This window comes from Gavialis gangeticus, unplaced genomic scaffold (assembly GCF_001723915.1).
Source record: "Gavialis gangeticus isolate Ggan-Ray unplaced genomic scaffold, GavGan_comp1, whole genome shotgun sequence".
Taxonomy (NCBI): domain Eukaryota; kingdom Metazoa; phylum Chordata; order Crocodylia; family Gavialidae; genus Gavialis; species Gavialis gangeticus.
Window position 1 is genome coordinate 42,973,863 of NW_017728996.1, and position 16,204 is coordinate 42,990,066.

The following is a 16,204-nucleotide window of genomic DNA, read 5'->3' on the forward strand; positions in this document are numbered from 1 at the left end:
CACATTAAATAACCACAGTTGTGACACTTTCAACAAAGTGTCTTTCTGACATCTATGCTATCCCCAGATGTGAGCAGGTTTCTAGCAATGACTACTATTGCAGGTTGTCAAGTGACAGTTGCTGAAACTCAAGATATGGGGTTGAATCAGCTTGTACTCCCCCTAGAGTGCCCGAGTGTTAAGGACTGCTGCTTTTGACATACAGCCCTTCTGTTTCTTCAGACCCTGGTGGAAATTAGAGTTTCCAGTGGAGCCATTTAAGTATTTGTTTTTGAACTGCAGGCAGGTTGTCATTCACTCTATGAAAATGTTAGGTGAAGAGATGAAGGTAAACTAATGTAAGAGTTTAGGACAATTCATTGTTGCAGCTTTGCGCAGGTCAGTATATGAATTAAAATAGATGTTAGAGGACAACTAACACAGCATCAGTCTTACCACAAATGAGACACAGTGGTGCCCTTCTCAAATCTGCTGTGGCATTATAAATACAATGGTTGTGGTGAATACTTTCTTTGCAGTGGGGTGATCAGGGTCAAGTATTTTTATTCTTTCTCTGAGAAAATTGGGGGGTGAAAAGAAACAGCTCTCCTTCTGCCTGATGTATAACTAGATGTTCTCTTTTTGCCCTAATCTTTTTAGATGGCACAAAGCTTGATCTTGTTTCTTTTTCCTCCTGCTTTCTTTAAGGCTTTTTCTCTTTCTGACAGCTGAAATTTTATTGTTGAAACCATTTTTCTGAGTTTTTTTTCCTGACTAGCACTTAGCTATAGCAACTGCCAAATGCAATAAGGGATCCAAGAAATCATCTGCAGCACTTAACAAAAGCAAGTGTTCTTAGATGTCTTCTAAAATCCTAGCTAAGCCTCTTCTCTTCTGCTAATGCTATTTTTGCAGTCATACTCACTGGTTCTTGATGGCACAGCAAGAGAGCTTCTGGTTGTTTGTACTATGTGTGTGAGCATTGCTGGGTTTACTTTTGGATGCAGGTAGTTCATGAGCGGTGGGATTCACGTGGCCATTTCACACCATCTTCAGCATCTGTTTTTAAAACCAGCAGATGTCTGACCTTTCAAATCTGTCACCTTCTGCAATCACTGGTGTTCCTTATAATAGTATGCCTTATCTCCCTGAGGTTGGAAAGGAAGGAGGAAGAAACCACTTGGTTAAGTTTCTCTTGGAGCTGTCAAACATCAATTTTTTGCCATCTGTTAGAGTCTCTTAATCAACAAATGTCTCTAATGTTCAGAAGTCACTGCAGGGTTTGAGAGAGAACCTTAGTTTCTATCAGGCCATGAGCAGATGATGCATTTAAGACTTAAATAACCAGTTAACTGTGTCTTAAGTAGTAACCTGCCCACACATTCATGTAATTAATGATGCAATACAACAGGAAAAAAGCCACAAAATTATACAAAATATGTCTAATAATTTTGTGGCTGGTTCCCATTGTGCCTTAAATTGAACATGTGGGCAGTGCACTTCCAGGGATGGGAGCACCAATCAGCTGATTGACACTCCCGATCTCAGGAGCACACTGGAGCTTTGAAGGATACCAGTGTGCTTATGTGGCTGGGAGGGCTGATCAGCAGACCATTGCACACAGCCAGGGCTGTCCTTTGGAGGGCAGCAAATTGGGGCAACTGCCCCAGGCCCCACGCTTTGGGGGGCCCTCACAGTGTTAAAGGGGCCTCATATAGGATGATTTTCCCTGGGCCCCACATGCTGCTACAATCATCTGTGCCCACAGCCACAGGAGTGCATCAAAACCCTTCAAGACTGCCATGTTCCTGAAGCTGGAAGGACTGATCAGCTGACTGATCCTCCCAGTGACAGGCACACTGGGCACCAAAGTTGCTACTTGCTGGTGGAGGAGGAACCCAGGATCATGATCCCCTATGATTGCCCCCTGCACTGGCAATAGGTAGTTATTGGCTTCTGATTCCCCAGTCCTACAATTATGCCTCTGTGGTGGGCCAGTAGGGGGTGCTCCTGCATTGAGCCATCCACCTCATTGTGCCCAACCACCTTCCAGGCTCTGAGTGCCTCTCTGGGGGCGCCTCATGTCCGGTGGACCCCCTTCCTGGAACACAGCCACAAGCCTGGGGGTAATGCTGCCATCACCCAGAGTCTGGACTGATCTGGGACCTGCACCCTATGGGAAGCACAGGCCTATTAGTCCTTAAGGGTAGTTGACCCACTGCAAGAACTTGGGGTGCTTCCCTCAGTCTGAAGCACAAACAGTGGTCTCCTTTAGCCAAACCAAGGGTGGGGGACCCCAAGGCATAATCTAGACCCTCTCCCAATAAGTCTCCCACACTAGGTACAAAAGAGAACTTTATTGGTTACAGGGAGTAGGTTTGGAATAGGGTACAGGGTAGAGCAATATTGAAGAAATCCCTTACAGAAAAGTGGCATGGTAGCCTTTGATCATGCATCTGAGTTACTGCAAGCTATACATCTAGTTAAATCTCAGGTAGCTTACTCACAAGTATCATCCGGAGATGACGATTCCCTCTGGAGGCAAGCAGTTCATTGATCATGGGTTTCTAGAGAGAGCAAATTTTCAGATGGTCCAGCTTCTCTCTTAAGTTTTCATCATAGCTACTGCCCCTCTTCCTGGGAAGTCCTTAACTTATATAGACCTTATGACCTCATGTACCTGGTCCAATGAAGTCCAGCAACTGTTGGCTGCCAGCCAACCAATTTGAAATGCATCACTGGTTGCCAGGTAGACTGGCAGGGTCTTTAACCCCCTCCCAGTCATGTTGCCATTGCTTAGAACAATAGGGAGCTTAAGCCCCAACCCAGGTATGTGATGCCAATCACATAGGCAGAGGGAGCAGGTTTCCCACTCCCTCAGGAATGTATCCAGCTCAGGCTACAACTCAGCGTTACCTAAAGAGATGGTATGTCTGCCCTCTGCAGGGATCATGTTAACCAAATTGTCACAGAGCAGAGTTTTTGGGGAGCGACAGAGGTGGCATTCTGCCACAGGCATCTCCAAATTGTGTTCTGCAGGTTAAACAGAGTACCCTGATTACATTTTGCTAAACTGGCATATTTTTATTTGTTCATAAAATAAACATTTTCAAATATGCATAAGCAGACCATCACAGTCTGCCTCCATCACTCCGTGAATTTCATCAGTTGTCAAATAACATATCCTGTGAAGTTCCTGGGAATTTTAGGCATGTGCAGTATTTAAAACTATTATGCAGTGCTGTCCCTATTAGTCTCTTATGATAGTAAGGGACATCATAAGGAGTCTCCCTGCATCTTAGTTACTACAGCTGGGGTTTTGTAAAAAAAATATATATTTTATATACGTTGGCTGTGCTTCGCTTGTTAGTCAGGAAGTGAGCAGCATTAGGCATTCAGACATTTCCAAGCATAATAGTTGCTAGTGACACATTGGTGCAGCTAGACTCTCTTAATAGTACAATTTCAAACAAACTGTCAATAATTTAGATTATTATTATGCAACAAATACCCTTTATGCATAAATATTGATGTGTGTTGCCAAGAGACGAAGCTCCCACTTGTGGCTCATATCTGAGTAACAAATCTTGCGGGGAGAGGGCTACATTTCAGATGTGACCTATTGTAAAAGGTTTCAGTGAGAGCTTTCACTACAGGAGGCCTTCAGCAAGGATTAATACCAATATCCTGTGTCCTCCACATCAAATCCTAGGTAGTTCACTTATTCTTTAAGTACTAATGTTAAGAAAAATGAAAGAACATATGAGCTTGAAAACTTTTCATGGTGTGCAAATAAATTGGGTCAAAACAGAAAGAAGGGAAATTTGTCCATCTTTAAAAATATGCCTCTTCTTCTTTCCTTCTCTTAGAGCAGTGACCGAGAGTATTAATCAGCTCATCACTCTGTGCACCCAGCAGGCTCCTGGACAGAAGGAATGTGACAACGCTCTCAGGGAACTAGAGGTACTCTAAATTTGGTGGTTTCAAGTTCCTGCAGTTAAATGTTGCTACCTTCCATGTTTTGCCCATCTGAGTAACTGCTGTGTCATTGTTTTCCTGCTTGACACTGGTGGCAGAATTTATTTTTCCCTGATTGTGTCAGGAGGTACACAGGGGCAAACTTCACCCAGTTTCCACTCACTAGGCTAGAGGTTGACCTTTCTTCATTCCCACTATGGTGTCTTTTAGTGGAACTGTAAAGATTTCTGGCTACAGAAACTTGGAGGATGTCCATGTAGGAGGTAAGGAGGGTGCAAGTAAGAGATTTTACACAAAGAAATCACTACCAGCACCACAATGGCAGATAGTGTGTTTCAAGGAACTATGGAATCTTTGTTTTTTCCTCTAGCTCCTTGTAACTGGAGAGATTCATGCTATTTAAATGTAGGTTCTTTCTAGTAAAAAGTTTTCAATTTTTTCTTCTGTTAGATTTTTGATTTTCTCATGTTTTCTTTGGCTTGACATAGCTGATAGCAGGGGTGTGCGATGCAGGCCAGATTTTATTCAGATTCAACCTGATTTAGGGGACAGTGATTCGATTGATTGATTGATTGATTTGGATCACTGTCCCGATTTGATTTGGCTGAATTCGAATCTGAAGATTCAATGCTGATTCGGAGAATTAGTGATTCGGTGATAGATGCAGCTTTAAATGTTTTTTCTATATACCTCAAGGTACCAGGTGCAGCTTGGGAAAACTGAGCTGGTGGGTCAGATGGAGCATCCCATGGGAGCGTGGGGTGCCCCTCGCATGCTTGGCAGCAGACCCGGAAGGGAACCAGAATTACTTCCGGTCCACTTCCTGGTCCGCCACCAAGCACGCGGGAGACCCTCCCCCTCCCAGCTCAGTAATAAGCCACAGAGGGACCCCGGGTGACCGGCTAGACCCAGGAGGCACCAGTCAAGCTAGGGAGTGGAGGGGCAGGGTCCCCCATGCACTCTGTGGTGGACCCGGAAGTGCTTCTGGTCCACTTCTGGGTCCGCCGCTGAGTGTGCTGGGAATCCTCCCATGCTCCCGTGGGATGCTTCATCTGCCCCGCCATCTCAGCATTTACAAGGCACCTGGTACCTTGGGGTATGTAGAAAAGACATTTAAAGCTGTGTCTGTCCAAATCATAGAATCTCTCTAAATCGATTCGGAGGGTTCTGATGCAATTTGGAGAGATTAAAGGGTCTCCTGATTCGGCCGCTGAATCTGCTGAATCTAATCAGCAACCAAAGCTTTGCACAGCTGTAGCTGATAGGGAGGGTCTGTCAGTATAAGATGAGCTAATACTAAGACCTGAGGAGGAATGCCTTGCATTTGAAAGCTTGTCTAACCCTGGACCAACTGTGTAGCTGCTCCAATAAAAGATACCACCCTAAGAAATACTTGCCTGTCACATAATTTATGGATCATCACAGCTACAACATCACTTTCATGCAACTAATATTCACTGGCTTTTATGTCTTCTGCATGAGTGTGCTGTCACTAAATAGGTTGGGTGCTCTGTGGTTACCTAGTTGGCTCTTGTGGAAAAAGCTCCTTAAGTTATGCATCAAAATAGCCAGCACTTCTTCCAAGGCCAGGGACAGACATCCCACATAAGCTGGTTTAAGTGATCAGAAACTGGTTTAAACCTGTAACAGAACAGATGTTCAGAGCACATAAATTAGTTTGAAAATGGCTGAAACCAGTTTAAGATGAACCTGTTTGAATGTAGTATCAGACATAACTGATTTGGGTCAAACTGGTTTATGCAGTGTCTGCTCCAGATCCCTTCCTGGTTTGAATTAAATCAGAGTCCTCCAGCACCCCAGATGCTTTGTAACTCTGCATGGAGCTCTGCTCTCTGCTCCAGCCTAGCAGGACTGTCCCCGCTCCTCTGGTCCCTCCCCTCCAGTAGAGCCTGCAGGTACAGCAGCACCTGCCTGGCTTCCTCCTGCTCCTCCACCACTCCCTGCTCAAGCAGGGATTCCTCCCTTCCCTCTGCCTTTCACAAACGCCTCTCAGCATTAAGTAGCATACCACATGCTGGCTACAGTCCATGCTGTCAGAGATGAGACAAAGGCAGACAAGACAGTGTTGGTGTAGGGCTTTTTGGAGCTAATCACCAGGTAGTTGGTAACAGGTCCTTGGAAAAAGTTGTTTAAGAAGAGCTTGAAATAATGAGAGAAACTGTTTTGCTTTGTTTGATGGGGTGATAAATACTAACAACTCTCTGTGCATCTCCATGCTGTGTAACTTGATGCTCTGTTATCAACAGCGAGGGGGGGACCCCTCCCTAATCAGAGTGTCCTGCTGGGCCCTGACCACACCCCTTCCCATCAGCTCAGCATTGTGGCAGGAAAGGGAGGTCTGCTCTAGCGCAACCTGGCTTCTAGCCTGAGCCACTGCAGGCATGTGCTGGCATTTCTTCATTTTGTAGACATTCGGGCTGGAAGGGACCCTGGAGGATCATCGAGTCCAGCCCCCTGCCCCAGGGGCGGGAAGTCAGCAGGGGTCATAGGATCCCAGCAAGATAAACATCCAAATGTGTCTTGAAGGCATTCATAGTGGGTGCTTGAACCACCTCCGGCGATAGTCTATCCCAAACCTTGGGGGCTCAGACAGTAAAGAAGTTCTTCCTTCAGTCCAGAGGGGATGTTTCGATAGTTACAAACTGGTTTAGCCTAGCCAGATTAGACTAACCTGCGAAGATTGAATCAATTCAGGCTCAGATTTTTTTAATGTCTGTCTCTAGCCCAAAAGGTTGAGTAAAAGTTAAAGTAAGTATGCATTATTTACCATCAATATTTCAAGTGCCTGAATGTTAAAGAATTGTGTTGTTACTTCTTCACTGTTCTGCCATGGAGCACCAGGATCTTATCCCAGGAAGTTTTAACTACAGAAAAAGCATTAATTTCAGTCAAAACAGTTGTTTTTTCTGAATTCCTGTGCATTAAACACTTCAAAATAGTGTGCAAGAGGGAAAGGGGAAAAAAAAGAGGGGAGCAGAGCAGGTAAATAGTTTTTTCCTGTTGTTTTAAAACTGCTATGCTTAAGCAGAACTGGTATGAATTTCAGTGTGGTGGGGTTCTCTAGTTGTGTGTTTAATAGTGATTATTGCTTTCATGTGTTGAGGTTTTCATTTCCCATTGTTGCTCCTGCAAGCAAAAAGGAACAATTGATAACTGAATTGATTAAGGTATTTTAGATGCCACCCGTTTTGGAAAAAGCTAGATGATCATATTACACATGTCAAGTGTTCTGTAGCACAATTCCTGACTCTTTCAAGGGTGAGTGGAATTTTGCACCGAAAACCAAATTCAGCCTGGATGAAAATGGGAGCATCTCACAGTGAAGTCCCAGCTGGGCTTCATTTGCCCTTAGCTTTTTTTGGAAGCTTATTGTAAGAATTGTTCCAAACTGCAGGGAATAATTTTGCCACACTTCAGAGCTACTGGCATCAAAGTTGTTTAATCCATGGATGCATCATATTCAATGAGAATGAAAATGAGTCTCTAAAACAAAAATGTTATGATACTAGGCATTGTTTCTTCTGTTTATTCATTATACTGTATAGCAAAGTGACAAATCCCGTATCAAATGGTTTTGTATATTTCATGTTGTCAAGAAATAACAAAGCACATTTTGGGTAGCAATAAAGGATGCAATTGGAAACTTGAGAGCCAACTGGTGGTAAGTATTTTTTACTGAGGAAGGAGAAGGGATGCAAAGCTGTCACCTTTTTAGTAACAGTGGGTCTGCATATTCATTAATGTGCTGTAGTTACTGTGTATTAAGTATAATACGTGGATAATCAAGTACTAAATTAATGCGCAGTAGCATATTAGCACGGGTTTTTCCCAGAATGCTTGTCACAGGGTAGGGTCTCTAGGGACAGCCATGATGCCCCTAGAACCCTGTGACTGTGCCAGCTTTGCCCTTTGGGCACCTATTCTCATCTGCCACATCTTGATGGTTAAGATAATAGATGGTAGATAGGAAGGCTGTCCTCAAGGTGCTGTGCAGTCACAGTCCTGGTGGACCCTACTAAACCGTGTGAGTTCTTAGACCCCTTACTAGGTCCCTCTCTAAATATGTGCCTCGCGAGACACCCTAAGCCTTATGGGCTATATGTGTGACTCCAAAACTGCCCCTTTATCATGCCCCATGTCTCACAGATGGTATTCAGATATTGTCCCTCTGAGTCCTTGATCTAGTTTGGCCTCCTGTCATCACTGGGCCCTGGGCCCCTGTCTGCGTGCCGTCACTGTCACTGGGCTGTCCGCAGCCCTGTCTGCGCACCATCACTGGTCCTGGGGCTCTGCATGGTAGTGTGCCCCAGTGTGGCCTCCTCCTCTCCAATAGCCTCAGCCCAGTCCACTGGATTGAAAGCAACAACATAAATATGAGCCCCTGGGCTACGACATAACAGCAGCCATAACACTGAAGGACACACTCTGTCCCTTTAAGAGGGCCAGTTTCTCCCTCAACAATGTGTGCCTCCTAGCCCTGGATACTTTAGGAGCTCCTAAACTTCATTAGTCTCACCAGCAGTAGTGCAGGCACCCAGGTAGCTCCATGGAGCTTTTCTGCACAAACTCTACTCCCTCTGGCAGCTGCCAGGGCCCTAACTGCCTTCAGTCCCAGCTCTTGGACTTATATGGGCCCAGAGCCCTGCCTCCTTCCCGTCAGCTGACTAGCTGCAGGTGCAGGCTAATTCCCTCGCTAGCTAGCTGCCACAGTAACATGCATCTGTGGGGTTTCTGCCTGGCTCCTAGGGCCCTCTCTCTCAGCAGTTTCTGCCCTTAAAGGAGCAGGCACCTTGGTGCCCTGCAACAGTGCTACTGCGCAGTGTTCTTAGGCTACTGCACAGTTAGCATCTCTTCTGAAGAGTGTTTATAAGAAGCCTCAGTAGTAAAGACACACAGGCTTCAGCCTGGCATTTTTACCAGTAAACAGTTTCCACCTCTCCCTTCCCCCCCAACTTCTAAATTTGAGGTTGCTGTGTACCTTAATATTTTATCATAATTTACTGAGTGATATGTTTTTTTGAGTAGCACAGGCTAAAGAGAGAATAAAGGAGGAAACTTAAGTTTTATACAGCTCTTCTTTAATTGTTATTCCATAAGAAGCATGCAGGGAGAAAAAAGAGCTAGTAGGACAGAGAGGGGTGAGATTGCCATATGAAATGGAAAAGGGACCTCAAATATATTTTCCCAGCAGTTATTTTAAATGTACAAATTAAACATGTAGGAGATCACATCTGCTGAGCAGAACTACTGTTCAGCTTGATGTGGTAGCAAACTCTTATGAGTCCACAGTGTGAATAGCAAGTATTAGCAGTGCCTTGGCCAAAAGCTTGGATGGCACTTATTTCTTTCTGTACATAGTTTTGGCCTTTCCTTTTAGTTTTTGCTTCTAAACTAAATAAATATAAATAAAAGTTAAAAAAGAAATTAGGTTCACAGTGCAGCTTCTTCCATAAGAAATGGGCACAGTAGCAAACTGCTTTTCTGTACCAAGTCATTCTCAAAACAGCAGTGTAAGTACTTCTCAGTGGATGTTTTTGACAGTTTGACAGATTAGAGCTGCTCAAGACCAGGCCTCCAAGAGGGTCTAAAAGAAATAGTAAGTATTTGACTCGAGTAGAAAACCAGCCCCACATGAAATAGGCCATGGTGGGCACAGGTAAAATGGCTTGGGCTCACCTTCACCCAAGCCAGAGTTAGATCCCCCACCTCATCTGAAGAAAATAATCCTTTGGGGCATGAGACTAGAACCATGTATGCTGCAGTGTGATGGCAGTATAATTTTAAAGAGTAAGCCAGCTGGAATGAAAGGGCCACCATCAATAAGCTTTAACCATAATGAAAGGAAAATGTTAAATCAAGGCTGTTTGGTTGCTGTTGTTGTTCTTTTTACCTCTGGTTTTCACCTCATTCATTATTTTCCCTACTATCCTCTTCAAAACTTCTTAGTACGATAGGCAGTCTTATCTTCTGTAGGACTAACGCACTTTACCTGTAGCTTCAGTATAGTGTCAAAATGCCCTGGGGCCTGCCCTGAAACTCAGGAAAAGATGTGCCTCCCCAGTGAAGATACCTTACTTAACTGTCCCTAGATGATGGGTAGTAACTCTCACCACTTCCTATTTAACAACAGATTTAACAGTCAGTCTGTGATTCAGTTTGTTCACTTCCTACTATTCTCTCTCCTGTCTGAGAACTCATCTCCTTGGCAGTGAGAATGTGGCTAGAACAAGGTTTGCTCAGTAAATCACTGTGTATATGATACTATAGTTCTAGAGGGAATGGAGAAGGAAAGGGAAGGAAATAGCCAAACTGTGTGTTGGATAGTATCTCTCATTCACATTTTCTTTTTTAGACGGTATAACCTACCTTACCACAAGTGCTATTAAAGTAGAGCTTTAAGGGCTTTTGTCTTTAAAAAAGACAATGGACTTTTTGTTGAGTTAAAAAAAAAAAAAAATGGTGTAGAGGTTCCACTTGGATGCCTCTCCGTATTTCCTCTGTTGGAGAAGCCACACTGCAAATCTTTTAGATGTGGGTTTTTATTAATGTTTGCTACTAATTTCTTGTTACTATCAGTCAGTTAGACTATAAGAATACCTATGCTGGCTGATATTCAGGTTCCATTCTTGACTGTGAACTTGAAAACTAACTTTTTACTTTTTTTTTTTTTTTTAAAGAAAAAGAAACATCCCCCATTGGACTGTCTAGTCAATGAGAAGTATATATACAGATGTATTGATTCCTTTAAAAATATGCGAATTACTGATCTCCTTTGCACAGTGCTGTACTATATTTCCATGGTACAAACTGACCCAAAAAAGGACATTTCTCACTTATTTCTATCTATAATGTTAGTATTTTTCCATTACACTGGCAGGTTCTGCATAGTAATAAAGAAAGGCAAGCAGAGGGCATGCTTATATATTTACCTAGTGGCTGGTTATGTTTTTAGCCAGTAGTGAGCAAGATGTGGCAGCTTTTCCAATCACTTCCTTCCCAAGAAGATTTTAAAAGCTCTTGTTCAGATGAAAAAACAACAGAAAGTCTAAATTTTGCTGAAAACAAATAGTAAGTGATTGTGTCATACCATCTACATATACATGAATGAGCTACAGTGACTGAGAATAGGGGTTTTTTGCTTGTTGGTGGTGAGCCAGGTAGATGCATTCCCTGGTTTAAAAAAGGTGATGGTCTGTTTGTCTGGCTCAGTTCTGAGTTACTTCAGTAACCCAGTTCTTCTCTTTTCAGACAGTTAAGGGAATGCTGGATAATCCCAATGAGCCTGTAAGCGACCTCTCGTATTTTGATTGCATTGAGGGTGTAATGGAAAACTCCAAGGTAATTCTCTCCCTCTACTTTGATATGTATGGTTTATGAATAAGTATTAATTAATTAAAGTATCCTTAAGCTTATGAAATTCATTGGAAACAATTTTCAATCTGCACCTGGAAAAGGCATTAAATTCCCAGGTAAAACACTCCTTGAAGGAGCTGTGAGTGATCCAAAAGTGTAGGAAACTGCTCCAGCTTTATCCATGCTTCATCCAAGGTCAATATTATGGGGATTTAGCAAACTTGTTTGGCTACAGGGATCATGTAACAGCTGCTGCACCATCCTGGTCAGCAGCTTTCACTTCCCTTTTGACACAGCTAAAATGTACATTAGTCCATTCCTTTTGTTGATCTGAAGTCCTACTGACTTGGTAGAGCATCCTGTATCTTGCAGTGTGTCTTTCACTCTCATGATACGTTTGACTGTGGTCATGAGAAAAGTGCCCAAACATATCCAAGTAAGTAGTGGTGAGGAAACGTCATTGTACGTCTTTGTGCAAAACAAGCAGGAGAAATGTTTGTACATTTCAAATACTTAAGTAGGGTGATAATTGTTAACTTACTTTAAAACATTGTATGTCTTGGGACTAAACAATAAAATAATCTAATATACAGAATTAACTTTTGTTAAGTTCCCTTTAAAAAAATAGCTCTCAAAAATAGTTTTGTTCACTGAACAGCTTTGTCTACTGGACTAAATCTACATCCCAGCTGTGGTTTAACTTGCGTTGAAATGAAGTGTTTTTTTCTAGTTCTGGTCTGTAGTGGATCCATAGTTCTACACTTGTTAAATTAATAAAGGGACACAACAGCTACAAAAGCTGTTTACAGTGAAGATCTAACTGTATTCTAAAATCTTCACCTGAAAGTTTCTTTACCTTCATTATGACCTCTTGATAATTTGATGCATTACATTTGTCTTAAATTCTTTGTTAACTATAAAAGAGCGAGGAAGCCACATGTACTGGAATATGGGCTTACTTTGTTTGGGGTGATTTATTGCAAACCAGTTTTATTCTGAGCTTCTTGGGTGGGGAAGGAAGAAAGATCCAACTTCAGTGAGATAAGCTCTAAGGCTAGGGACAGATATTACACACAAACTAGTTTAAATGATCAGAAACTGGTTCAAACCTGTAACAGAACAGATGTTCAGAGCACATAAACCAGTTAAAATGGCTGAAACCAGTTTGAGAGAAACCTGGTTGAATGAATCAGAGTCCTCCAGCACCCCAGATGCTTTGCAACTCTGGGTGGGGCTCTGCTCTCTGCTCCAGCCTAGCAGGGTTGGCCCCTCCCCTCTGGTCCCTGGCTGTCCCTCCAGCAGAGCCTGCAGGTACAGCAGTGTCTGCCTGGCTTCCTCCTGCTCCTCCACCACTCCCTGCTCAAGCAGGGATTCCTCCCTCCCCCCTGCCTTACACAGACACCTCTCAGCATTAGCTAGCATACCACGTGCTAGCTACAGTCTGTGCTGTGGGAGACGAGACAAAGGCAGATAAGACAGTGTTGGTTTAGGCCTTTTTGGAGCCTATCAACAGATAGCTGGTAATGTTCCTCTGTTCCTTCCTTGGAAAAAGTTGTTTAAGAAGAGCTTGAAATAATGAGAGAAGCTGTTTTGTTTTGTTTTGTTTTGTTTTGTTTTGTTTTGTTTGATGGGGTGATAAATGGTAACAACTCTCTGTGTAACTCAGTACTTGGTTATCAACAGTGGAGGGGGGCCCCCCCTTATCAAAGTGTCCTACCAAGGCCTGGCCACGTCCCCACTCAGGTCAGCACTGTGGAAATGAAAGGAGGTCTGCTCTGTTGCCCCTGGGGTTCTAGCCTGAGCCACTGCAGGCACGTGCTTCTATTTCTTCAGTCCAGAGGGGCTGTCTCAATGGTTACAAACTGGTTTAACCTTGCCAGGTTAAACTAACCTGCGAAGATTGAATCAATTCAGGCTCAGGCTTTTTGAATGTCTGTCCCTAGCCTAAGTTGCATTCTGACCGTGGAGTACTTCAGTAGCCAAGACACAAGTCCCTTTCCCTTGCATTTCAGTAAGTAGTCTCAAGCAAACAAGATCCAGAGCATGTTCAGTGTGTCTGTGCTGAGTAGATGCCACTGCTGCATTGTGCAGTCCAGAAAAACTTAGAAAATGCTTTTTCTACATAAAGAAAAATAGAGTAGGAGAACTTACCTTACTTTTTTTTACTTCAAAGGTTCTTGGAGAGTCAATGGCAGGCATTTCTCAGAATGCCAAAACTGGGGACCTGCTAGTTTTTGGAGAATGTGTTGGAGTTGCTTCCAAGGCTCTTTGTGGTCTCACAGAGGCTGCAGCCCAGGTAATCCACTTGTTCATAGGAACTGTAAACCACAGGAATCTGTCCTCTATTACTATATATTATATGTGCAACTGTAAGAGCCAAAGCATGCCTGTAGACATTCAGGAAAGCTGTGCTGTACTGCAGTACTCCAGAGTGCTGTAATTACTGCTCAAGCTGGAATCTGCTAACTGGCATGCTCCAGCAGCGTCCACATCTCATGTATCAGTATCCCTGCACTTCAGAATGGTGTCAGGGGTGCTTTAACTAAAGCTCGTTCAATGAGATATAGTTAAAGTGCCCCCATCACCATTTTGAAGTTCAGGGATGCTGGTACACAACATGCTGTGAGTACTTTAATTAGAGCAGCTCTCGGAGCCACTCTAATTACAGCACTCCCCTCCCCCCAAACCTCTGCAGCACATGTAAAAACACCCAAATAAACCAAATATTTGCATTGTATGGCATTTCTCATCTTCCGAAAGAGGAACAGCCATCAGCTAGTGCAGCATATTTATCAAGAAGGGAATAAAATTTTTTGTCTCTTAAAAAAATCACAGAGTAAACTTTTACATGTCTACAATTCAGACCATACCCTCAAACCGTGTAATCTCACTCCATTTTAAGATAAACAAAGAGATTACTATAGATCTCTTCTAGATCACTTCCATTGCTTTGATAGGTTTTGAATAGCTAATCAAAGTCTAAGCTATTGAGAATGTATGAGCTGGTCTTAATGCTGTTGGATTGGTCTGCCGAAATTATACTTTAAATCAGTGCGTTTCCCAAGCTATTGAGCTGCTCCCCCTTGTGACCAAATGCTGTATTGCCGTTTCAGTAAATGAACCAGTTATGAGAGCCTTTTCCATGCAGCAGTTTGCAATGTCAGGAGAGTAGGGTATCTACACAGCATTGTATTACTCTGTATAGACATGCCCCAGGTGTCAGCCCCCTTTGCAGATTTTTTTGGGCAGGGTTTTTTGGCTAATTAGATTTCTCAAATCAAATTATGACAATCTCTGCTTTTTACATCATACTGCAGACCTGTTAACAGGCATTTTTAATAGGAACTTAGCTACATGACTTCTGAGTAACACCTGACCACCCTGGTCAGGTGCCATTGCACCTTCCTGACTCTTGTTAAGAGCTAAAATGAATTTAGCATTTTCACTGAGATTTGATTTTTTCCCCCCCCCCCACCTCCCTTTCTAGGCTGCCTATCTAGTGGGCATCTCAGATCCCAACAGTCAGGCCGGGCAGCAGGGACTTGTTGATCCTATTCAGTTTGCCAGGGCCAACCAGGCAATCCAGATGGCATGTCAGAATCTGGTGGATCCAGCAAGCAGCCCATCACAGGTAACTGTGTCCAGAGGTTTGTAATGAGACTTTCTCTGAGGTTTGTTAGAACCGAATTGATTTTTACTGATAATCATCAAGGGGAAGCACTCAGTGTAAGAGCATAGCATGTGTTTGAACCACAGTTTTCAGAACAATGATGCAATTAACTATCCTGTTCTTATGTCCTGTTCTATACCTCTCATGGTCATCTGTGTTTTTCAGGTTTTGTCAGCTGCTACAATAGTGGCCAAACATACATCTGCTTTGTGTAATGCTTGCCGTATTGCTTCATCAAAGACTGCCAACCCTGTTGCCAAGAGACACTTTGTGCAATCTGCCAAGGAAGTTGCAAATAGCACTGCTAACCTGGTCAAAACTATCAAGGTACATTTCTTGCACCTTCATTTTTTTAATTTAATTTTATTCAATATTATTGTTATGGAGGTACCTTAAACTAATATAGTTATTCCCATGTGCGAAGAAGAATAAACTGTCTTGGAATTATCCACAAAGATCTATATTAAAGGTTTGTCATTAAGGTTGCAAAGTTAAATCCTCAAAAAATAGGAAGTATCAAAATTAAGCATCCTTGTGCTCAGGGGCGGACCTAGGATTTGGCAAAGTGGGATGTGGAAGCCTCTACCCCACTCCTAGCTTCCTCTCTATACCCACCCATGCAGGCAGTCAGAGCTTTTGGGGATTTTTTGAAGCCCACTCCAGCCAAACTGTGTGGGTGCTGGGCTCAGCTTTTAGGAAATTCTACAAGAACCCTTTTTAATATGGAATCTTTATACTAATATAGCAACATAGATTTTTTACCATTAGAACTGTAGGAGAAAAATTTAAGAAAGTGCGAGTGCTGTGAGCTGACACTTAGGATCAAATTTGGAATAGATTTAAAAGCAGACGAGGAAAATATGTGTATTGCTCAGAGTTCTAAGGAAAAGGGGGGAGGTAATATGGTAATATGTTACCATATTTACCTGAATACAAGACTATCCTGAATTTAAGATGACCCCCCAATAATTAGCTTCTATACACAGAAATGTATACGTTTATCATAATTTTGTATGTATGGAATCTTACTTATTGGAAGATCATCTTAAATTTGTCCTCCCCTCTACTGCAAGAGAGGGGGACAGTAACGGGGCAGGTGGTGGGTGGATAGACAGTGGGAGGGAAGCAGTAGTGGGGTGTAGTGGGGCTGGCAATGGGGGGTGGTGGGGGACAGGCAGTCTGCAGGCAGGTGGTAAGGCAGGC

General features: G+C 43.1%; 1 protein-coding gene across 3 annotated transcripts in view; it reads left to right on the plus strand.

The window, feature by feature from the left end:
- The window catches only part of TLN2 (talin 2), a 313,576-nt gene that overhangs the window by 169,777 nt on the left and 127,595 nt on the right, over positions 1–16,204 (plus strand). For all 3 annotated transcript variants that reach the window (XM_019504368.1, XM_019504369.1, XM_019504370.1), the window contains 5 exons: positions 3,849–3,942; positions 11,227–11,316; positions 13,505–13,627; positions 14,819–14,962; positions 15,167–15,328. In XM_019504368.1, the coding sequence (XP_019359913.1) occupies positions 3,849–3,942; positions 11,227–11,316; positions 13,505–13,627; positions 14,819–14,962; positions 15,167–15,328 (613 nt within the window). The remainder of the gene's footprint in view (positions 1–3,848; positions 3,943–11,226; positions 11,317–13,504; positions 13,628–14,818; positions 14,963–15,166; positions 15,329–16,204) is intronic.